General features: G+C 34.4%; 1 protein-coding gene and 1 non-coding gene across 5 annotated transcripts in view; both read right to left on the bottom strand.

Annotated features, from left to right (window-relative positions):
• The window catches only part of LOC142348299 (uncharacterized), a 146,959-nt gene that overhangs the window by 102,639 nt on the left and 19,869 nt on the right, over positions 1 to 24,451 (bottom strand). For all 4 annotated transcript variants that reach the window (XR_012760719.1, XM_075399596.1, XM_075399597.1 and 1 more), the window contains exons 3-4: positions 13,281 to 13,505; positions 12,572 to 12,767 (exon numbers count right to left, since the gene is read on the bottom strand). Coding sequence is in view for 3 of the 4 variants with exons in the window: in XM_075399596.1 (XP_075255711.1) it covers positions 12,572 to 12,767; positions 13,281 to 13,505 (421 nt within the window). In the remaining variant the exon portion in view is untranslated. The remainder of the gene's footprint in view (positions 1 to 12,571; positions 12,768 to 13,280; positions 13,506 to 24,451) is intronic.
• On the bottom strand, positions 17,120 to 17,281 carry LOC142348864 (U1 spliceosomal RNA). The gene has a single exon (XR_012760794.1). It is a non-coding gene; the product is annotated as a U1 spliceosomal RNA (small nuclear RNA).

The following is a 24,451-nucleotide window of genomic DNA, read 5'->3' on the forward strand; positions in this document are numbered from 1 at the left end:
CTCTTTATTCAACATCTGAATATTTAATTGGCCCCTAAACTAGAAAATTATCATAAATTAAAAAAAAACCAGAAAAGTTTGAAAAAAACTTGTAACCTTAGAATCTTGAAAACAATTCTATTACCCCTAGAAACTATTTGTCTCTCTATTTTCAAACTCTTAACGATTTCAACTGCACGTTAAAGACAAAAGAAAGCTAGGAAAACTGCAAAAAATTATCAAAGGAGATTGAAAAATTTTTTTTTAAACTCGCTAAAAATGAAAATCCTATATCTTTAAAACCATTGTTTTGTCACTATAATCAATGCAGCCTTCTATCATCAAAACATAGGAGTAATCCACTGACCAATGAAAATCAAAAATGATAAAAACTTGTTCAAAAATTTGAAAGAAATTTTAAGTTTACTGATAAGGCGCCAAAGATCATGAGGTTAATATCTTCAAAACTATTTCCTTTTCTCTATAAACCATTAAGTAAACAATCTTCTAGCCCCAAAAAACATCTTTTGTCTCTAAAGGCCGAAAAAAGGAGGAAAATTGCTGAAATAAATTTAAAAAATTGATACTTATTTTTAAAATTGTTTTCAAATGATATGAGATTTTTCCACATTTTTGATTTTATTGCCTTTAGGGGGCGAACAATTTTTTTGGCTTGTTTGAGTTTGAATTACTAAAACATCTGCCTCTCAAGGTGGGCATATAAAGAAATTGTGTATTGCAAGAAATTTTTATCAATTTCGGCAAAGGTCAATATAAGCCTTATCAAGCAAATACCCGAAAAAATTACAAAAAAATGAAAAATTACACTATTTTTGGCTCAACAACTCCCCAAAAAAACCTGTTCACCTTGAATATAGGCCTATTCAGCAACTTCAGCACTCTAATCACTTGAAAAAATAGCTAAAGCCAGCTAAGGGTCTCTAATAAATCTTAATGCCCACTCGGCCTTAACCGTTTACCCCGATTTGAAAGATCAAAGTCAAGGAATAGTGTATGCAAACATCATATAACAAGTTCGACCACCAATAAAATCCAATTCCCGATTTTTAGGAAAAGAGAGTGCTTAAATAATAGCCGTTGAGGGGCTGACGGCAGCTATTAAACACCGTATGTGGCCAATGCTTCCCGGGTTGAGGTTTTGTCATGAAATAATGTAAAATTAGTGGTGAAAAAGAACTTTTTGAAACGCAAGGCGCGCGCAATTTATAGCGTTGAATGCGGTGAAAGCGGTGCATATTTGTAAGATTTGCGGTTTTTAGAATTTTTTTTCACCGCATTCATCGGATTTCTTACAAAAAAGAAACTGCCTTACACGGGCTGGAACCACTCACCTGCTGCTTGTCACCAAATTCTTCTTCCACTTCGCCATCTGTCATTTAAATTAGATAGACTTCCTGTGAATTTAATATAAGGGTTGAAATTAACGGTGAATATTTCTAAGCTTTGCGACTTTAGCGGAGAAAAATTTTTTCCACCGCATTCGGCTCATAGCGCTGAAAAATTTTTTCCACCGCATTCTGCTGATAGCAGTGAGAAATTTTCATTCACCGCTGAATTTTTTTTATCGCATTGAGCGCAGATTTTACTTTTCTAATCGAATTCATCCAGCGCTTTTTTGTGGTGTCACTTCAACCCGGCTTATTAATGACTCAAAAGAAGATAAGCAGTCCGTTCACTGTCAGAACAAACGAAATTTAGTGGGGCCTTTCTTGATTCAAAATTGTTCATATTAAATGCAAAAACATATTGTTCAGGCGATAGTTTTAGAAAAATCCACCACAAAACAAAAAAGTCAGATTATGTTGCATTATATTTTCTTTAATAGGCAGCTCAGTCCAGTCGGCTGTGCGGTCAGAGCCGAAGCCCAAAACTATTCCGCTTTTCTTTCAAGCGATGTATATTTGTAAGGTTTACAATATTAGCAGCGCAAAAATTTTTTCATTGCATTCTGCTGGTAGCGGTGAATTTTTTTTTTACCACTCAAGCGGTGAAACAAAACTTTCACTACTTAAATTGTTTTACCTCATTCATCGCATTGAGCGCAAATCTTACATTTTTAATCAAATTTATCGGAATTCTTACCTTTTTTAGCAATTTTTTGCTGTGAAACCTCGACCCGAGTTATTATTGACTCAAAAGACGATAAGCAACCTTTTCACTGTCAGAACACATTAAAATTAGTATGGCCTTTTTTATTTCAAAATTATTCACATCATATGCAAAAACATATTGTTCCGGCGATAGCTTTGGAGAAATCCACAAAAGAGTTCTAAACCATTTTGGCACATGCTAACGAAGCAATGGGTTGATAAATAGTCAGACAGACTTCAAGGTTTGAAAACGTTTCAGATAAATGAAATTTGTTGACTTGGAAATCCTTGCATTTATTGATCTCCATAAAAATGAGAAATATAAACATTTATGCTCTGGCATAGTGAACTTGTTGGTAACGTTTCACTAAATGTTTGAAAAATTTTCTGAGGAATTCTGCTAATGAGACTTAGAGTCTCGAATGCTAGTTAGATTTTAAGGCAAGGCTAAAAACATTCTTAAAAGAATTTGAAACATTTTGCAATTTTTCTTTGAAAACTGGCTAAAACTGGAAACCCTATATCCTGAAAACCATTGTTTTATCGCTATAATCAAGGCAGTTTCCTATCATCAAAACCTAGAACTGTTCTACTGGCCAATGAAGATCGAAAATGACAAAAAAAATTTCCAAAATTTGAAAGTAATTTTAAATTTGACTGAGAAGTCACGCAAAGACCATCAGGTTAATATCTTCAAAACTATCTTCTTTTCTTTTTAAATCATTAAATAACCAATCTTCTAGCCCTCAACAAATCCTTTATCTCTAAAGGCAAATAAAAAAACAGGAAAATTGCTGAAATATGTTTTCAAATTATAGCCAAATATAGTGAAAAAATTATAGCTAAATATGTTTTCAAGTTATAGCTAAATATAGCAAAAAATAGCTAAAGCCAGCTAAAGGTCTCCAATAAATCTTAATGGCCACTCAGCTTTACCTGTTTATCCCGATTTGAAAGATCAAAGTCATGGAATTATGTGTGAAAACATCATATAACAGGTTAGACCACCAATACAATCAAATTCCTGATTTGTAGGAAAAAGAGTGTTACAAAAATAGCCGTTGAGGGGCTGAAGGCAGCTACTAAACAACATTTGCGGCCAATGCTTCCTTGTTCGTTGTTTTGTCAAGAAATAATGTAAGATTAGAGGTTAAAAAGAACTTTTTTCACCGCAAAACGCGCGCATTTCTTTTGCATTGACTGCGGTGAAAGCGGTGTATATTTGTAGGGTTTGCAATATTAGCAGCGCAAAATTTTTTTTCACCGCATTCTGCTGGTAGCGGTGAAAATTTTTTTTCACCACCTAAACGGTGAAACAAAACTTTCAATACTTAAATTTTTTTTCCGCTTTCATCGCATTGAGCGCAAATCTTACAGTTTTACTCAAATTTATCGCAAATCTTACATCTTTTAGCAATTTTTTGCGGTGACACCTCGACCCGAGTTGTTCATGACTCAAAAGAAGATAAGCAATCCTTTTACTGTCAGAACCCATTGAAATTAGTATGGCCTTTTTTAATTCAAAATTATTCACATCAAATGCAAAAACATATTGCTCAGGCGATAGCTTTGGAGAAATCCACAAAATTTTTCATAGATCATTTTGGCACATGCTAACGAAGCAATGAGTTAATTTATAATAAGACAGACTTCAAGGTCTGAAAACGTTTCAGATAAATGAAATCTGTTGACTTGGAAATCTTTGCATTTATTGATCTCCATAAAAATGAGAAAAATAAACATTTATGCTCTGGCATAGTGAACTTGTTGGTAACGTTTCACTAAATGTTTGAAAAATTTTCTGAGGATTTCTGCTAATGAGACCTAGATTCTCGAATGCTAGTTATATTTCAAGGCAAGGCTAATAAAGCATTCTTAAAAGGATTTGAAACATTTTCTTTGGAAACTCGCTAAAATTGGAAATCCTATATGTTGAAAACCATTGTTTTATCGCTATTATCAAGGCAGTCTCCAATCGTCAAAACCTAGAAATGTTCTACAGGCCAATGAAGACCGAAAATGACAAAAATAATTTTCAAAAAGTTGAAAGTAATTTTACACACTAATGAGAAGTCACGCAAAGACCATCAGGTTAATATCTTCAAAACTATCTCTTTTTCTTTTTAAATAATTAAATGACCAATTTTCTAGCCCTAAAGAAATCCTTTATCTCTAATGGCAAATGAAAAAAGAGGAAAATTGCTGAAATATGTTTTCAAATTATAGCTAAATATAGCGAAAAAATTATAGCTAAATATGTTTCCAAATTATAGCTAAATATAGCGAAAAAAAATAGCTAAAGCAAGCTAAAGGTCTCCAATAAATCTTAATGGCCATTCAGCTTTACCTGTTTATCCCGATTTGAAAGATCAAAGTCATGGAATTATGTGTGAAAACATCATATAACAGGTTAGACCACCAATACAATCAAATTCCTGATTTGTAGGAAAAAGAGTGCTACAAAAATAGCCGTTGAGGGGCTGAAGGCAACTACTAAACAACATATGCGGCCAATGCTACCCTGTTCGATGTTGTGTTAAGAAATAATATAAGATTAGAGGTTAAAAAAACTTTTTTCACCGCAAAACGCACGCAATTTTTAGCGTTGAATGCGGTGAAAGCGGTGTATATTTGTAAGGTTTGCAATATTAGCAGCGCAGCAAAATTTTTTTTCACCGCGTTCTGCTGGTAGCGGTGAAAAATTTTCTCCCACCACTTAAGCGGTGAAGCAAAACTTTCACTGCTTAAATTTTTTTTGTTACCGCATTCATCTCATTAAGCGCAAACCTTACATTTTCACTCAATTTCATCGCAAATCTTACATCTTTTAGCAATTTTTTGCTGTGACACCTCGACCCGAGTTATTATTGACTCAAAAGAAGATAAGCAACCCTTTCACTGTCAGAACACATTAAAATTAGTATGGCCTTTTTTATTTCAAAATTATTCACATCATATGCAAAAACATATTGTTCAGGCGATAGCTTTGGAGAAATCCACAAAAGATTTCATAAATCATTTTGATACATGCTGATGAAGAAATGAGTTAAGATAGAATCACACAGACCTCAAGGTCTGAAAACATTTCAGATAAATGAAATCTGTTGACTTGGAAATCCTTGCATTTAATGATCTCCATGAAAATGAGATATTTGAACATTTATGCTCTGGCAGAGTGAACTTGTTGGTAAGCTTTCAGTAATTGTTTTAAACATTTACTAAGGAGTTTTGCTAATGAAACCTAAAATTTCGAATGCTAGTTATATTTTAAGGCAAGGCTAACAAAAAATTCTTAAATTTTATCTGATTCTTGTTATCAGCCCAAGGCCTTCAATTTGAATTACCAGCGAGTTCGAGAAAAGTTTATCTTTGGGTATTGGAGTTAAAGAAACCTTCAAAAATAGTTTAGCAACTCAAGATATGTTTTTTTTCTGGCAAGCAATTAATTATAAAATAACTCCTGGCTGTCGTTCGGGAGGTTGGGGTGGGTGGGGGGAGGGGGCTCGTGTACGTGGCTCGTAGACGGCGTAAAAGTCACTCGAAAAGTCAAAACTCTCAAGCAACAATTTTGCGTAAAAATGACCATCACGTTTGCAATAATTGCTTCAAACTTCACTCGAGAGCAATTAAAAAAACAACACCAATCACGCCTGCCCGGGCCGAGGTGTCAACGCTAAAAAACACAAAATTATGTAAGATTGGCGTTGAATGCGTTGAATTTATGTAAGATCTACGTTTGAGCTTAGATCTTACATAAATTCAACGCATTCAACACCAATCTTACAAAAATTGCGTTGAATTTTTGCGTGGATCTTACATTTTTAGCGTTGAATTTTAGCGTAGATCTTACATATTTAGCGTTGAATTTAGCGTAGATCTTACATAAATTCAATGCATTCAACCTCAATCTAACATCTTTAGCGTTGACTTTTACCGTAAATCTTACATATTTAGCGTTGAATTTAGCGTATAGCTTACATAAATTCAATGCATTCAACCTCAATCTAACATCTTTAGCGTTGACTTTTACCGTAAATCTTACATATTTAGCGTTGAATTTAGCGTAGAGCTTACATAAATTTAACGCATTCAACGCCAATCTTACATATTTTGCGATGAATTTTGGCGTGGATCTTGAAATATTTAGCGGTGAATTTTAGCGTAGATTTTACATATTTAGCATTGAATTTTGCGTAGATCTTACATAAAATCAACGAATTCAACGCCAATCTTACATATTTTGCGTTGAAATTTGGCGTAGATATTACAAATTTGGGTGTTGAATTAAGCGTAGATCTTACATAAATTCAATGCATTCAACGCCAATCTAACATCTATAGCGTTGAATTTTAGCGTATATCTTACATATTTAGCGTTGAATTTAGCGTACAGCTTACATAAATTGAACGCATTCAACGCCAATCTTACTTATTTTGCGTTGAATTTTAGCGTGGGTCTTACCTTTTTAGCGTTGAATTTTAGCGTAGATTTTACATATTTAGCATTGAATTTAGCGTAGATCTTACATAAATTCAATGCATTCAACGCCAATCTAACATCTTTAGCGTTGAATTCTAGCGTATATCCTACATATTTAGCGTTGAATTTAGCGTAGAGCTTACATTAATTCAACGCATTCAACGCCAATCTTACATATTTTGCGTTGAAATTTGGCGGAGATCTTACAAGTTTAGTGTTGAGGTTTAGCTTAGATCTTACATATTTAGCATTGAATTTAGCGTAGATCTTACGTAATTTCAACGAATTCAACGCCAATCTTACATATTTAGCATTGAATTTTGCGTAGATATTACATAAAATCAACGAATTCAACGCCAATCTTACATATTTTGCGTTGAAATTTGGCGTAGATCTTACAAATTTGGGCGTTGAATTAAGCGTAGATCTTACATAAATTCAATGCATTCAACGCCAATCTAACATCTATAGCGTTGAATTTTAGCGTATATCTTACATATTTAGCGTTGAATTTAGCGTACAGCTTACATAAATTGAACGCATTCAACGCCAATCTTACCTATTTTGCGTTGAATTTTGGCGTGGGTCTTACCTTTTTAGCGTTGAATTTTAGCGTAGATTTTACATATTTAGCATTGAATTTAGCGTAGATCTTACATAAATTCAATGCATTCAACGCCAATCTAACATCTTTAGCGTTGAATTCTAGCGTATATCCTACATATTTAGCGTTGAATTCAGCGTAGAGCTTACATTAATTCAACGCATTCAACGCCAATCTTACATATTTTGCGTTGAAATTTGGCGGAGATCTTACAAGTTTAGTGTTGAGGTTTAGCTTAGATCTTACATATTTAGCATTGAATTTAGCGTAGATCTTACGTAATTTCAACGAATTCAACGCCAATCTTACATATTTAGCATTGAATTTTGCGTAGATCTTACATAAAATCAACGAATTCAACGCCAATCTTTCATATTTTGCGTTGAAATTTGGCGTAGATCTTACAAATTTGGGCGTTGAATTAAGCGTAGATCTTACATAAATTCAATGCATTCAACGCCAATCTAACATCTATAGCGTTGAATTTTAGCGTAGATTTTACATATTTAGCATTGAATTTAGCGTAGATCTTACATAAATTCAATGCATTCAACGCCAATCTAACATCTTTAGCGTTGAATTCTAGCGTATATCCTACATATTTAGCGTTGAATTTAGCGTAGAGCTTACATAAATTCAACGCATTCAACGCCAATCTTACATATTTTGCGTTGAAATTTGGCGGAGATCTTACAAGTTTAGTGTTGAGGTTTAGCTTAGATCTTACATATTTAGCATTGAATTTAGCGTAGATCTTACGTAATTTCAACGAATTCAACGCCAATCTTACATATTTTGCGTTGAATTTTGGCGTGGGTCTTACCTTTTTAGCGTTGAATTTTAGCGTAGATTTTACATATTTAGCATTGAATTTACCGTAGATCTTACATAAATTCAATGCATTCAACGCCAATCTAACATCTTCAGCGTTGAATTCTAGCGTATATCCTACACATTTAGCGTTAAATTTAGCGTAGAGCTTACGTAAATTCAACGCATTCAACGCCAATCTTACTTATTTTGCGTTGAGTTTTAGCGTGGATCTTACATATTTAGCGTTGAATTTTAGCGTAGATTTTACATATTTAGCATTGAATTTAGCGGAGAGCTTACATAAATTCAACGCATTCAATGCCAATCTTACATATTTCGCGTTGAATTTTGGCGTGGATATAACCTCTTTAGCGTTGAATTTAGCCTATATCTTACATATTTAGCGTTGAATTTAGCGTAGAGCTTACATAATTTTAACGCATTCAACGCCAATCTTACTTATTTTGCGTTGATTTTTGGCGTGGGTCTTACATATTTAGCGTTGAATTTTAGCGTAGAATTTACATATTTAGCATTGAATTTAGCGTAGATCATACATAAATTCAATGCATTCAACGCCAATCTAACATCTTTAGCGTTGAATTTTAGCGTATATCTTACATATTTAGCGTTGAATTTAGCGTAGAGCTTACATTAATTCAACGCATTCAACGCCAATCTTACATATTTTGCGTTGAAATTTGGCGTTGAAATTTGGCGTATTCAACGCCAATCTAACATTTTTAGCGTATATCTTACATATTTAGCGTTGAATTTAGCGTAGAGCTTACATAAATTCAACGCATTCAACGCCAATCTTACTTATTTTGCGTTGAGTTTTAGCGTGGATTTTACATATTTAGCATTGGATTTAGCGGAGAGCTTACATAAATTCAACGCTTTCAATGCCAATCTTACATATTTTGCGTTGAAACTTGGCGTGGATCTAACATCTTTAGCGTTGAATTTAGCCTATATCTTACATATTTAGCGTTGAATTTAGCGTAGAGCTTACATAAATTCAACGCATTCAACGCCAATCTTACTTATTTTGCGTTGAACTTTGATGTGAATCTTACATATTTAGCGTTGAATTTTAGCGTAGAATTTACATATTTAGCATTGAATTTAGCGTAGATCTTACATAAATTCAATGCATTCAACGCCAATCTAACATCCTTAGCGTTGAATTTTAGCGTATATCTTACATATTTAGCGTTGAATTCAGCGTAGAGTTTACGTAAATTCAACGCATTCAACGCCAATCTTACATATTTTGCGTTGAAATTTGGCGTAGATCTTACGAATTTAGTGTTGAGGTTTAGCTTAGATCTTACAAATTTAGCATTGAATTTAGCGTAGATCTTACATAAACTCAACGAACTCACTGACAATCTTACATATTTTGCGTTGAAATTTGGCGTAGATCTTACATATTTAGCGTTGAATTAAGCGTAGATCTTACATAAATTCAATGCATTCAATGCCAATCTAACACCTTTAGCGTTGAATTTTAGCGTATATCTTACGTTGAATTTAGCGTAGAGTTTTTATAAATTCACTGCATTCAACGCCAATCTTACTTATTTTGCGTTGAGTTTTGGCGTGGATCTTACATATTTAGCGTTGAATTTTAGCGTAGATATTACATATTTAGCATTGAATTTAGCATAGATCTTACATAAATTCAACGAATTCAACGCCAATCGTACATATTTTGTGTAGAAATTTGGCGTAGATCTTACATATTTAGTGTTGAGGTTTAGCTTAGATCTTACATATTTAGCGTTGCATTTAGCGTAGATCTTACATAAATTCAAAGCGTTCAACGCCAATCTTACAAATTTTGCGTTGAATATTGGCGTATATCATACATATTTTGCGTTGAAATTTGTTCAACCCATTTCAGACCACTTTTCGATTTTAAAAGTTTTTCAAGTTTTTTTTCCAAACAAGCAATTTTTTTTACTGTTTCGACCCTCTATACTGCACAGGTGAGAAAAGTGAAATCAGCAAAAAATCAATTTTAGTGCTCTTTTATAGTGCAAAATCCATTTCAGACCATTTAACGACTTCAGAACTTTTTAAAGTTTTTTTCAAAAAGTCAATTTTTTCACTGTTTCGACCCCTATACTTCACAGGTGAGAAATATGAGGTCAGAAAAAAAACTTTTCTTAGTGCTCTTTTATAGTGCAAAATCCAATTAAGACCAATTTACAGTTTCATATTTTTCAAGTTTTTTTTCAAAAAACTTATTATTTTACTGTTTGGACCCCCTATACTGCACAGGTGAGAGAAATGAAGGCAGCAAAAAATCACTTTTTAGTGCTCTTTCATGAAGCAAAATCCAATTCAAGGATTTTTTTCAAGTTTTTTCATTTTTTCAAGTTTTTTTTCAAAAAATTAATTTTTTTTACTGCTTTGAACTCCTATACTGCACAGGTGAGAAAAGTGAAATCAGAAAAAAATCAATTTTTAGTGCTCTTTTATAGTGCAAAATCCAATTCAGACCATTTTACGATTTCAGAACTTTTTCAAGTTTTTTCAAAAAATCAATTTTTTTCACTGTTTCGAACCCTATACTGCAAAGGTGAGAAACATGAGGTCAGAAAAAAATCATTTTTAGTGCTCTTTTATAGGGCAAAATCCAATCCAGACCATGTTAAGATTTCAAATTTGTCAAGTTTTTTTCGAAAAATTGATTTTTTTTACTGTTTCGACATGGTAAATGCGTTGAATATGCTTAGTTAAATACTACGCAAAATCAACGCAAAATATGTAAGATCTACGCTGAATTCAACGCAAAATATGTAAGATCTACGCTTTATAAGAATTGCGGCTCTTAAGGAAACCAAGGTACTGTGGCACAATGGTAGAAGAGGCGACAAGCAAACAGGAGGTCAGCAGTTCGAGTCCCATACGCAACTGGATGTTAATAGTTCAAGTGGACGCTTTGATTCTTTGTAAGATCAACACTAAATTCAACGCAAAAATATGTAAGATCTACGCTAAATTCAACCCTAATTATGTAAAATCTACGCTAAATTCTACACTAAATAAGTAAGATCTACGCTAAATTCAACGCTAAATATGTAAGATCAGCGGCAACTAGCGTTGACAAGTTGGAAAATTCACCGCCATTCCTTACACAATTTCGCGTTGAATGCGTTGAATTTTTGTCTTTTAATTTAACGCATTGAACGCAAAAATATGTAAGAAAATTGCGGTGAATTTTCCAACTTGTCAACGCTAGTTGCCGCTGATCTTACATAATTTTGGGCAAATTCCTCGGCCCGGGCGTTTCTTTTTTCGCAATCAAAGTAACACATATCAATTGTTGTAAATAAATATTTCAAATGACCATAATTTTATATCTCCTCAGCAGTTACGGAGAATCCCATACTTAGAGACTTGTAAAGCTCTTACAGAGCTCCTCAGGAAGCAATTTATTGCACTTGGGCTTTACAAGTTCATCTTGTTTCTAGAAGCAACATGTCACAAAACTTTAGTTCCCGGGCCGAGGTTTCACCCCTAATCCACCCCTAATTAGCGGGGATTAGGGTGTAATGCGTATTCCACTCCTATTTATAGGGGAAAAGGTAAGAGTGTAATTTTAAAAATTACACTGTATTTACACTCTTTTCTCCACTCTTTTTACACTCTTTGCAAAGAGTGTAATTTAGGGTGAACTGATAAAAAATTACACTCGTACACGATTACTAATATAACCAAATTGAAACATCTGATCCTAGTGTCAGTTGGCGCAATGGTTAATGCAGACAATTAAAGTAACATGTTCGACAAGGAGAAGATGGGGGGATCAATTCTCAATACCATCTTCCACCTTTATTTTTTAAAATTACACTCTTGTAATTACACTCTTTCACCCTTAATTAAGCGGAGAAATAGGGGGTAATTTTTTTATTTATACACTCTTTACACTCTCTTCCCCGTTATTTTTGGGGAAAATCCTCGGCCCGGGTTAGACGATTTAACGATCAGAAAAAAATCAAGAGTACAAAAAATTGAGTTTACGTCCGAAGGAAGTGCTGCAAAACTTGTTTGAGATTTGTTATGATTAACTTGCAAGTTGCTTCGACTGCTAGTAACAATTGAATTCTGTGCATTGAAAGCAATTTTCGCAGTAACGAAATACAAGCGTGTTAGTTTTATTCTAACATACTAATGAATATGTGCCGTATTTAATTCCAATGTTTTTGGCATTTTTCATCACTGCTAGTTTTTTTCTCGTTTTTCTGGAAAAGTGAATGCAACCCAATTACCTTCATTCCAACTTTGCATCTCAATAGTCTATCGATTTTCCATCGATTTTCAGATATTTTATTCCAGCTTATTTCTCCGACATATTTGACTTTATTTTTGATGATTTGAATCTTAGGTTAAGACAAGAAACTATTCTAAAAACGAGCTAAAATAAGTCTGATCATAAATGATTATTGTCTGGGTGGGTCTGGCCATGGCCGATTTTAGTATGGATGGGTCTGATCATAAACGTACACCTCGACCTGGGATGCCTCATTTCTGCTATATCTACGGGTTCGGAGAGTATGACAGGTAAACTTACTTTTGGATAGTTGTTCATACCAGGAACTAATCTGGCTCTTGTTCCCCTTCCCTTTGGCACTCTTGTCATACAGAGTGGAAGTTGCCTCAGAATTTGTGGGTTTAGGTGGTGGCGGTGGAGATGCAAATACGTTTTCTTCGTATTCTACTTCAGGCTCACTTTTAACTGTCAACGTCCGAGAGGCGTATTCGGCTGCCTATTTTTATTAAAAGTAAGTTTTAAATTAAAGTCTCAAATTGAATGGAGAAGTAAAGATTAAGTTCTAAATTAAGGTCTCAAATTGAATAGAGAATAGCAAAAAATCCATACCAAATTATTGCTTCAAAATTAATAGTGCATAGTGAAAAAAAATCTAATTAAAGTCTCAAATTAAAAAGTGAAAAAAATAACGCATTGTGGATTTGTCATGAATGCTGTCCTAGTTGAGACTTCACTAACGAAAAGAGGTGGTGCTCAATTGAAACGAACAAAAACAAGAAAGTATTGATTGTTTTTCATGCCAATTTTGGGCGCGCATTTTCCCTTGACGGCTCATGAATAAACCCAGCGGACCTTAAATAAAAAGGTGAATAGTTTAATAGTATTTCTCAGTCCATCTGAGCCCTTAACACCATCACCGCCAAAAGTTCCTTATAAGAGTGGACATTTATCAGTATCTCGAAATGGCAAATACTGTCATAAAAAATTTCCTTAACAAAAAATTACTAACTCTCGCTTTCCGTCTTGTTGATTCGACAGATCCAATGATACTCGATGACACTCTGCTGCCTGACCTTGACCGCAAGGTGCCTCTTCTCGTTTCGTCATTATGACTTATCGAGTCACGCATTTCGTTCGCTTCATGCTTCGTTTCTTTCTTCGACTTTGATGATTTTGATGAGCTGTTGCTGATACTAGCCGATTTGTATTTATAGTTCGACTTGTCGTAGCTTGACTGTTAATTAACACATGCATGTTAAAAAAACTTTTCACTTGATAACAACATTTTTTTAAACCAAAATTGTCGCAAAATTTTTAAAGTGATTTGAAAAACTTATTGAACCACAAAAGTTGTACTGGGAGTGCTATGTCTACTGTCAGTGAAAAGTGGGATGACAATTCAGCCCTAGTCGAGGGTTCGGTTTTAAGAAAAGATCCATATATATTGTGGAACTGAGGATGGGAATTCTGGGATTCACTTTTTCGTTGCTTGCTCTACTGTCTTTCTTACCTAAATGTGCCCCCTCTTAAAATGGTAATGAATTTGTACCATGGTGATTTGAAATGTTATCCAACACTGTCCAATTGAACTAAATCCCTGGTTTAGACCTCGACTTGTAAAAGACTTTATAATTCTAGTTCTATGCTTTATAATATTCTAATTCTGCACGAATAACAACCGACCAAATACAAATGACATCACTGAATATGCGAAATAATGGAAAAGATTGCGCCGATCAATTAGGTTTTTGACACAGAATACTTTTTGTTTAACAACTGCGTCACGTATTTGGTCACCAAAGACAGCGAATCATTGATGTTAGCAACGTTGTTAAAAGTATTTACTTTGACCGATTGTTTTACTGATTTCGACGATCCATTGAAAAACCCATTAGGAAAATTTGTTACTTTCTCCTAGCTGTCTTTGTTTTTGGCTTGTTTCTGTTGAAAATATTTTTGTATTTAGACCATTATAAATTCGCGGATCGTCCGTTGATGAGAGCATGTTTGATTTTTTCTTTTCACCGTATCGTTGTCTCAATTTCTTTACCCCTTCATCGTGCTCCTGTTCAAAACACGGTTTATGAAATTGCATAGACCAAAGAGTATCCGTAAGTTGTTTTTATTCATTGAACAGCTGTCAAAAATATTTGTGCTGCTGCAACCATGCTTGTTTGGAATCAGCGTTTGAAAGTATTCTTTGTTGGGAAAGGTAACATCGTTGTTGGGTTTCCGGTAACTTTTACTGTGCTCGTGAGTGCATTTGTCGATATCCCGTAAGTGCAAGAACCTATGATCTCATACTTCACTTTTGTACGTTTCAATCATTATTCTATCGCCTTCTAAATTTTTGAGCATATGATCAAAATGTGAAGTTATAATGCGTTCATGATAATGTGAGACGATTAGCTCCCATAACACATAGCAGAGTCCTGCATAGTTTGATGAATACAAAGTTGAATCAACATCTGATGCTTACGTAAACGAGGGTCGAAAACCCTTACTGGTGTCGTTGAATTTGAAGGATGAATACAAAAACGGTTGAAATCGCCAAAAAAATTACAGTTCCCGGCAGTATAATGTTTTTTTTCTGTTCTATCCAAAAAACTATTCTATTCAAAAACTCCAATCAATTTCGGAGGTACAAACATAGTTATTAAAAATGGGCATTTCAGAGTTAAGTCTGATGAAGTAATTTTCTTGTTTTATAGTATCAAATAATTCGGCGGTTTTCATTTCCAGAATGTAAAATATAACGTTTCTTTTCGAGTGAGCCTACGGTGAACCTAAGGTGAACCTAGACCACAGGAGTTAAGACTGAAATGGTCTGCGGGCATTGTTATCGGCGGTGGGGGTTACTGCGATCACGCAACTTCCCGATTTCATTTAAAACACTTTGCGGAAGTTCCATAAACTCAGTCACAGACGCTCCAGAGCATGTATATGGTAAATTCTGAATGCGAACGATCACCGTTTTGTAATTACGTTTTATAAGAGAAACAGTTTTCTCCAAAGTCGCTATTTGGTTTAGAAAAGCGTCAATGAAGCTTCCTTCTGTCTGACCTTGTCCAGTTATGGCAGTCGAGCGATTTTTTTTCGCGTACTTTCGTAAATGTTTTCCACATTGTTAAGTTGTTTTTTCAATCGGGAGAAAAGTGATTCTTAATCGGATTAATCCACTATTTCAAAGCAAGTTGAGGATTTGCGTGCTTTATAATGTCAACTTTGTGAAAAGTGGTATAATTTTGTATGTCTGTATATTAGAAGTTTATTTGATGAGTTTAGGTAACGAGTTAATAAGGTCTGGTATTTGTTCATTCAATTTTTCCTTCGCGAGGTAGAGGAGGAATGGGGGATAGTAAAAAAAAGAGAGAGAAAGACCCCTTAGTGTTGCGTTAGGACAGGTGGTGTAACGAACCCCGGCCTATGTTAAATGCCACTAGACTGGCTCACCTTTCGTTTATTAGTGGCCTTTTCTACTACACTAACAGTTTTGTGCAGCTTAAACTTACAAAATAAAATTGAACATAATTTAAATTAATTGTTGCAAAATAAGAGAAACCCTTAACCACTTAATTGTACAATTGAAAAAGATTCAATATCGCTACATTGCAATGCGGATGAAACCTTTCCTTTTCAGATTAGGTGAATGCAATAGAAATGGAAAAATAAAAGCCGCAAAAACTCAAAGATGCCCAGTCACACGCTCGCTTATTGTTCTTAGTTTTTCAACTTGTTTCTTAGTTCTCTTATTTGTTCGTCCAAATTTTAAATGAGAAGAAAATTCTCAATTCTTTAGCTAAAATAATTTTTTCGTTAATAGCTTCTGTTTTCAAGGATACAGCGATAGCGAAGATAATCACTAAGCGTGGCCTTGACGAATCATTTCTGTTCCCAATGGAAAAAGAAAAACAAACGTGGCAAAGTTTCAAAGAAGCAACAAAATTTGGTGAAAAAAATTTCGAAGTAATATAAATCACTAGCTATCAACTGAAACTATAAAAAAGACCCATTTTATAGAATAGAAAATTGAAAGGCCCTGTCACCAATGAAATCAAGCCACACGAAAAGAAAAAAAAACCAATCACATGCAACACTCGGAACAAGTCACGTGCTTTTGAGGAATAAAATTTGCCAAAAATGTTTATGACCCCTTGTGTAATGTACCTAAACCCACTCACATTTTATTGCGGTACACTCTAAAACAAGCTCACGTAAATTTACTTGAAAAACACCTGAATTTACCTGAATCGTTCGAGCAAATTGTTCCCACCTGAACTACACCTGAAGATACCTGAAATTTACCTGAAAAACTCAGAACTCAAGGCTGAACTTTTACCAGTACCTGCCTGAAAATTACCTGGAAAATGTACCTGAAAACTTCAGGTAATTTTTTTAGCTCAGATATTTTTACCTGAATATCACCTGAAATTTACAGGTTAAAAAACTTAACCGTAACTTTGCGAAAATTAACAAACGGCTTAACATTGCTTGATAAATGTGTTGTTGTTTCTCCTAGAATATGTATTTTTGTTTTGTTTATAGTTTAGTCCTATTTAAGGAAAGTTTTTTGTTGTTTCATTGGTGAGCGCAACAATAAAGTTTTTGCAGGTAACTACACTGAACTCGTTCAGATAAAAATTTACCTGAACTACAGTTCAGGTGTGCATCGGGTGCCCTTACACCTGAACTTCCGATTACCTGAAAACGGTTCAGGTAAATTTACCTGAACTTTTTTCAGAGTGTAATGCAAGTCTACGCTGAAACTGTTTAATTTGCACTGCGATGGTTCAAATGCGTACAAAACTGCAACAATTCAATGCTCTAAAAATATTTAGGAACTCATTTTCAGGGATAGCGCGTACGCAGTCCCACACTAACAAATTGTGCGTCCGAGTTTCAACACTTGGAAGAAATCGCAGAGGTCAACCTCCACGCAGTGCACTGTGGAGGCCTCGCCCTGGGCCACCCCTCTGCTTGATCAGGGGACGGCCGACGCCAGGTAAGTATGAAAAAATTCATTCCCAAAATTAGTCGATTCAATAATGCATCGCAGACCACGTACGAAAGGCTACTACTTGTGTTTTAGTTTTTTGCAACAAACGCAACATTGTTAAGATGTTTTCTCGAATTGATGAAGCATTATGATTGCTCTTTTTACAATCCTGGTTTCAGTGTTAATCTTGTTCAACGTTGCTTGCTCTTTCTACTCCATTTAAGGAGTGATCAAGTTATGAAATAAGTTATGATCAAGTTGGTTGTAATTTAACTTACCAACAATGTTTTAAATTGAGAGCCAGCACTACTAAGTTTGAATGGTAAGTTGCAAAGTTATGATCTCACGCACAGTATATAAGTTTAAGTGTGACCAACTAAGCACTACATGACGTCATAGTTATTGAGATAAAGACAGCTGTGCAAGTTGGCCAAAAGTTGATTCTAAAAGAATTTCTGTTTTCGGTTAATGGTTCAAAGTTTGGCACTGAGCACCTCCATTTAATTTTGGTTCAAATGCATAATTTCGTTACCAGTTAAAATTTTTTTTCTTTTTGGGTGTGACAGGTGTTATTTTTGTAAGTTTCAATAGATTCCCGTACCTATCAGTTTCACGAACGTTTCTAATTTTACTGCAAAAGTCAGCAGAAAAAAACCAGCAGATTGGCCGAATGCTGCCAAAACTACGTGCCTTAGATTATAAGTCGCAACAGGTATATTATTGAGTTGATTGAGTTGCTGCTGTAATATATAACACGCATTTTTACAGTTAGTTTTAATTTGGTAGTCAAGATTTATTATTATTAACAACCTTTATTATATAGGATCCTTTTATTGATCTTAAAAGCGGTATACAGTAATCTTAAGTAGCTGTTATAGTAGTATTGAAAAATCATGTAATGATCAAGCAACTCAACTTATCCCAAAACTCAACTTAAAAATCACTGTGAATTAGATAAAAGACGATGTAATGCAAAAAACGCAGCAAAAGACTTTCGTGCGACCTATGATCAGACTTTAGTAAGACTTTGCCCTTTGATCAGACCGTACTGCGACTATTGTCCAGACCATCGTGCGACTCAAGCATTTCTCATCCATGTATTTTGGGTCGCACCACGCCACCAGTGTGCGACCCAAATGGTCTGATCAGAGCAGTCTAGGGTCGCGCACCTAAACCTGGGCAGTGAACGAATGTGTATGAAAAAGTCCACGCGACTTAATATACACTACATCGTGATACTGGTAACCAAAAAAATAGAAAAAATTCTAAAAAAATCAGAACGGCCTAATAGATGTGTCTGAAACAATCAGATCTCCGAAATCCATCCAAAAAGATCAGACAGCAAATCAGGATAGCGCAAAGCAGACAAAAAATCCAACTAAGCAACAAAGCATGAGAAAAAAACTAAAATCAAAATGTTAGGCCAGAGATTCTGGAAAAAGCTGGAAATATCTTCAATGAAACTATAATTTATTGATCCTTGCATGAAAAAGTTTTCATTGAGAGTTCCGTTCTATTTGGGAATTAGCTGTATTCAATATCCTGTGAAAAGCAATTTTTTTATGCCGTCACCAGCGCCATGAACTTTTCGAAAGCAAATCTCTCTCCATTAAAAATTTTCATTCCCAAATTTCCATAAAAATTATCCAAACTAACTGCGAAAAAATGAAATATTTTAAAGAAAAATGTGAATACAACTTTTTAATTGCTCATTAATTGTTGTACATGGTTTTTATTTGATTCAGAGAAGATAATTTTGTTTGATCATTGATGGAACTGAAAACTATGATAATTGTTGCGACCCCACTTTTTTTGTTCAATCAATTTTCGTCGATCGATATAACCATCTGAAAGAAATGTGAGTGGTATCACTGAAAAACTCGTCCAGTGTAGAATTCGAAATTGAAAAGATACTTTTTTGCATTTCGTGTTTTTTCCAGGAGTTATCGAGGTTTAAATATTTGTTTGAGCACTTGATAATGGCATGATTTTTTTCACTGTTAGGGGAAATTTTGTTCAAATTAGGACTTCCTTCTATAAAAATAATATTTCAGAATTTTATTTTACAATACAAAATCAACTAATTTTGTGTTCCTGATAGACACAAGGCAATAAGAAAATTAGTTATGATCTCATGGGGTATTCTATAATTTAAATAAATCGAATTCTAATTGAGAGCTGGTTTTTAAAAAAACGCTCTCATGCTTTTTGATTTTATTGCAAGTCACATAAAGATTAGACATTTCTCATATCAAGGTTTTGATAAAGAAAAACTTCCTTTTTAGTCAAATGATGCCCATTGTACAAATATTTCGTTTTGAAGGAATCGCTCAATTTTTTTATGCACTCGGTTCTGAGTTTTCGTAATTTTTAATGGAATCTTGATTTTTTTTGACGTTTTAAAAATTTTGTAGTTCTATGTCTTGTTGACTAGAACTGAAATAGGCTCCCTTATGAGCATCAACTAAGGCTATCTAGTATTTTGAGTGGACAGGTAATGGCTGATAGGACTTCAAAAACAATTTTTTGAATTTTTCTTAACATTAGCTGATCTTAAAGTTATTTCTTTGTACTTGTCAGTTAGTCTCAATAATGACAGGACCAATTTTTTCTACTACAATTAAAATTAAATTGAGTTGCAAATTTATCTTTGAACTATTGATTTTATGACTTCGTAGCCATGAGTTTTCATAATTATTTAGAATTGTTTGAAGGTTTTCCAATTTTTGGATCACCTTGAAATCTTATCATATTATATTACAATTTGACAGCTCCCATTGGTTTAGAGATGCAGTTTACTTGATCAAAGAACAGGCTTGCGGAGAAAAACCTATTGGTTTAATGGCTTCGACAATTTCTTCTCGACAATTTTTTCTTTTGATTTTTTCTACTGTATTTGTTGTCGTTTTCACAGTCATAAGACTTTTTGTGATGACTTGTCGATGACCTAGGATTTGCAGATATCGTTTCTCTTCCATCGAGGCGTAACAAAGCGTTTTTATTGAATTCCGTTGAAAACTTTTGGTTTTAATGGCTTCGAAACTAAAAGTTTTCTCAAAAGTTTCATGGTCTTAATATATTTGTTCATATTTGTAGTTTTTTAAGTCATTTTGTTGCAAGGAACAATCCCATTGCTGTTATAAATGTAATTGAAATTTAAAAAGTTTTCACTCATAAGTTAGTTTTTTTTATAGTTCTTCGACTCTTTTCTCTCTCATTTTTTAATTTGTCGTTTGTGGCAGTCTTTAATCTTTATGTAATCGTTAAAAATTGTTCTGAGCCGAAAAATCTCGTAAGGTTCTATTGAGGATTGAATGAACTTACTGAAAGTAATCAGTGAAAAGGTGAAAGTCTTAATTTTCCTGATAATTGTACTCAAATTTTAAAATTAGAATTTTCACTTTTTGTTGTTCCTTTTGACAATTTGTAAACTATTCTCTTAGTTGAGAAGTCAATCCGCTTCTTTGTGGCCCACACTTTAAATTGTTTCTCAGTATTATGTCGCAACAATGTTTTTTTCGTGGAACAAAAGGCGCTTACATCACATAAATATTTTGTGAGTGGTCTGTGTTTGTGTTTCTTTTTGTCTTCTTTTAGCAAATTTGCGTAATAACATATCCCAAGGATTTTCAAATGAGCCTCAGGTGAACATATAACCTTTCATTGTAATTTTAACTGATTTAGTGTCAATAACAATTGGAATAAAAAAACCATTTTCAGATAATAGCTAATGATTTTAATTACTTAAATAATTTTTGTTTTCGCAAATTGTTTGCATTTTTTTGTTTAATCTTCATCTTGAGTTCGTTTACATAGCTTTGTGTAACCAAAAAGAGGTTCTATTAGTTTCATAATGACGTTGAAGTAAATTTAATTAGAGTTTTTGATTTTTTTTACTGGTTTTGAGACGCTTTGGTAATTTGGTTTAAAAAGTATTGATTTATTTTTGAATTTTGCCTCACTATTTCTTCTTTTTGTCAACTTTTTACCTTGTCTCATTGCAGCTTTGTAATTAAGAGAAAAGTAAGTTTTTTTAGTTAATGGTTCGTCTGATTGTAGTTTGACAATGTTACTATGTGCTTTTAAATTTAGATATTTAATTTTTGCTGTAAAAATGTTTTGTTTTTGCTTGTTTTGTTCTTTGTTTTTACTTCTCGTAGTTTCATTAATGGTAGGTTTTGTGAGTGCTCTAATGAGGCATGGTTTTCTGTAATTCATTTGGCGGTTTGGATGTAGGACGATTTCTACTAACTTGTTTAAAAGAGCATGAACCAGTTCAAACTGCATATGAAGATTCGGAAAATTTTGTTTCAAAATTGCTCGAAATTTTTTGTCCATGCTTATGAGCTGAACATCAATCAGGTCTCCACACTCCACCCAGAGAGATATAATATGAAATTAGGATAGCGTACAACAGCCAGGAAATGAAACTCAGGAACACAATTTGAAGAAAGTAACTGAAAGTAGTAGATGATAGCGGCTAGGGGGACATACAGGGGGGGGGGGGGCACTTGCAAAAGGATTTTCGCCCAACCGGGATTCAAACCCGGATCTAGTGCACGTGAAGCGGATATCTTAGCACTGGGCCAAATGTGTACAAAATCTTTGAGGTTATATTTGTATATATTCAGGTTCCGCAATTTGTAGTTAATATGTACGTTGCAGTAAACATGTATATACTCTGGCTTCGAACTACAATCTGCTCTCCGAGATTCGTCCATTTGCAAGCTTAGTCTGAATTCAGTCTCTGCTTCATATTATTCAAAGTGTGTTGTAATACTTATGTCAATATGTTTAATACACCATATTGTACTCGCTGTAGGGTACACTTGAGTTGCTATTGTCAAAACAGAATAACCAATCTTAATTTGCTATTTAATAGTCATGCTTGATACTGTGCGTAGACATTCCTTATCAATAAGTCACTTGACTTTACATGTAGTGCTATAAAAGTGCTAATTTCTTGATTCGGTTGCCAATTTTTACAATTATCTGTAGGGACCTTTGTACCTTGTCGCGTCACTCTAATCATTGAATTATTATTACTTTGTCTGGTTTAACCCAAAATTTAGTAAAGCTGTCGCAAAATCCCGATTAACAAGGCAAACTGGTTTACAGCCAATAATTTGCCAGCTCGTCAACGTTTTCGAGCACCCTGGTCAGACGAAGTGTACTTCAAAACAACGCTCACGGATCGAATCATCACTTTACAAATTGTTTGTTAACTGAGCTGACTGTTAAACCATTCAATTCAATTAACAAGGTTTTGTCTTACAGACCCGAAAGCATTCCAGCCAAGATGCTACAGGAGGGTGATATGCAATCTACTTCTTTTTCTAAAAGCGGTTAGTAATTTCTACTTCTTCACGTATAACTTTCAGTCTACAACCATTAGAACTTATGAAGAGTCATGAGCATTATTTTGACCTTAAAACAGGGAATTCAAGTTTGGGAGAAACTTGTCGTATGTCAAGGGTTGTAAGGTTAGGTTATAGAACTGAGGTTTATTTGAAAAGCAACTTGTTTTAGGTGCATGCGTTTGCCAGGATGGTGTGAATGACCCTGATATGTGTAATATATGCCAACCACATGTCGTAGAGGTTGTTGACTTATGCTCCTCGCCCGAGCAAAACACTACACACTTTACAGTTTTTAAAACAGACCCCGAAATACTCTCTGTTCAACCAAAAAAAGTGTGCCAAAACGAGCAGAAAAGAGAAAACAAGAAGGCGGTAACATTGTCCCCGCCTATTTGTCCCGGTCAAGAAGACGGGACGGAAGGAACAATTCGTCCAAAAGAAGCCTTTTCCTTAAAGGTTCGATTCAAAAAACAATGGAAGGTAGTTATTCAATTTAGTTACTTTAAGCTAACTTAAGGATCAAGCTGATATAATCCAGATTTGTTTATCCTTTACCTAAATGTTCTTCATACTAAATTGTGAAGCAAAGCATATGCCTTAATCACACGCTCTTGTATCAAGCACCATCAGCTTGAAAATTTAGGCACTGTATAGAACAAAAAATGCCAAAACTTTTTCTTATTCTAGATCCAAGGGCACCCATCATTCACGCTAACTCCAACAAAATCAAATGTTACTAGCGGGTTGAAAACTCCGAGAAGAGTGGTTCTGGATTCATTATCACATCCACAGCCTAAAAGGGAGAAAATTACAACAGACTTTTCTCGTTCCCCAGTCCGGCTAGCCAACTTTCGCGATTCGTGCCAGCAAGAGGCTCAGAAGATGAAAAATCAAGCAAAAATTTTTTATGATGCTGCATCGGAAAAGCTGTCAACTGCCCAAAAAGTGATTAGAAAAGCCGAGACATGCAAAAAATTTTCCACTCTTGAACCGTACTGTAAACGCAAGGCTGGTATCAAGGCTCGCAACGCAATGAAACAACAAAAAGAGAAGAAACAAATCTCACGTGGACCAAAGCTAACCCTTTTGAATTGAAGATTTATGTAGTGATTTTAAGATTTGCATTTACACAGCTTGATTGTGAGTGTTGCTGCTTCATTGAAAGTTTCTTTCTTTGCAAAGGTTTGAGTAAGAGATCTCGTTCTAAAATAAATAGAGTGCACCTTGGTTTTTATGAGTTTCAGATGTGTGTTGCAGATGCTACCTAGGGTTTACCTAAGGGGTTTTAACTTGTACATATCAAGATTATTGGTCAAAAATAACTTGTGTATTAGATCCTAAGGTACCTGCTGGATACCTAAGGGGTTTTAACTTGTACATATCAAGAGTATTGGTGAAAAAAAACTTGTGTATTGGATCCTAAGCTACCTGCCGGATACCTAAGGGGTTTTAACTTGTACATATCAAGAGTATTGGTGAGAATTAACTTGTGTATTGGATCCTAAGCTACCTGCTGGATACCTAAGGGGTTTTAACTTGTACATATCAAGAGTATTGGTGAAAAATAACTTGTGTATTGGATCCTAAGCTACCTGCTGGATACCTAAGGGGTTTTAACTTGTACATATCAAGAGTATTGGTGAAAAATAACTTGTGTATTGGATCCTACGCTACCTGCTGGATACCTAAGGGTTTTTAACTTGTACATATCAAGAGTATTGGTGAAAAATAACTTGTGTATTGGATCCTAAGCTAACTGCTAGATACCTAAGGGGTTTTAACTTGTACCTATCAAGAGTATTGGTGAAAAATAACTTTAACTTG

This window comes from Convolutriloba macropyga, chromosome 10, assembly GCF_964194025.1.
Source record: "Convolutriloba macropyga chromosome 10, txConMacr16.3, whole genome shotgun sequence".
NCBI classification, from domain to species: domain Eukaryota; kingdom Metazoa; phylum Xenacoelomorpha; order Acoela; family Convolutidae; genus Convolutriloba; species Convolutriloba macropyga.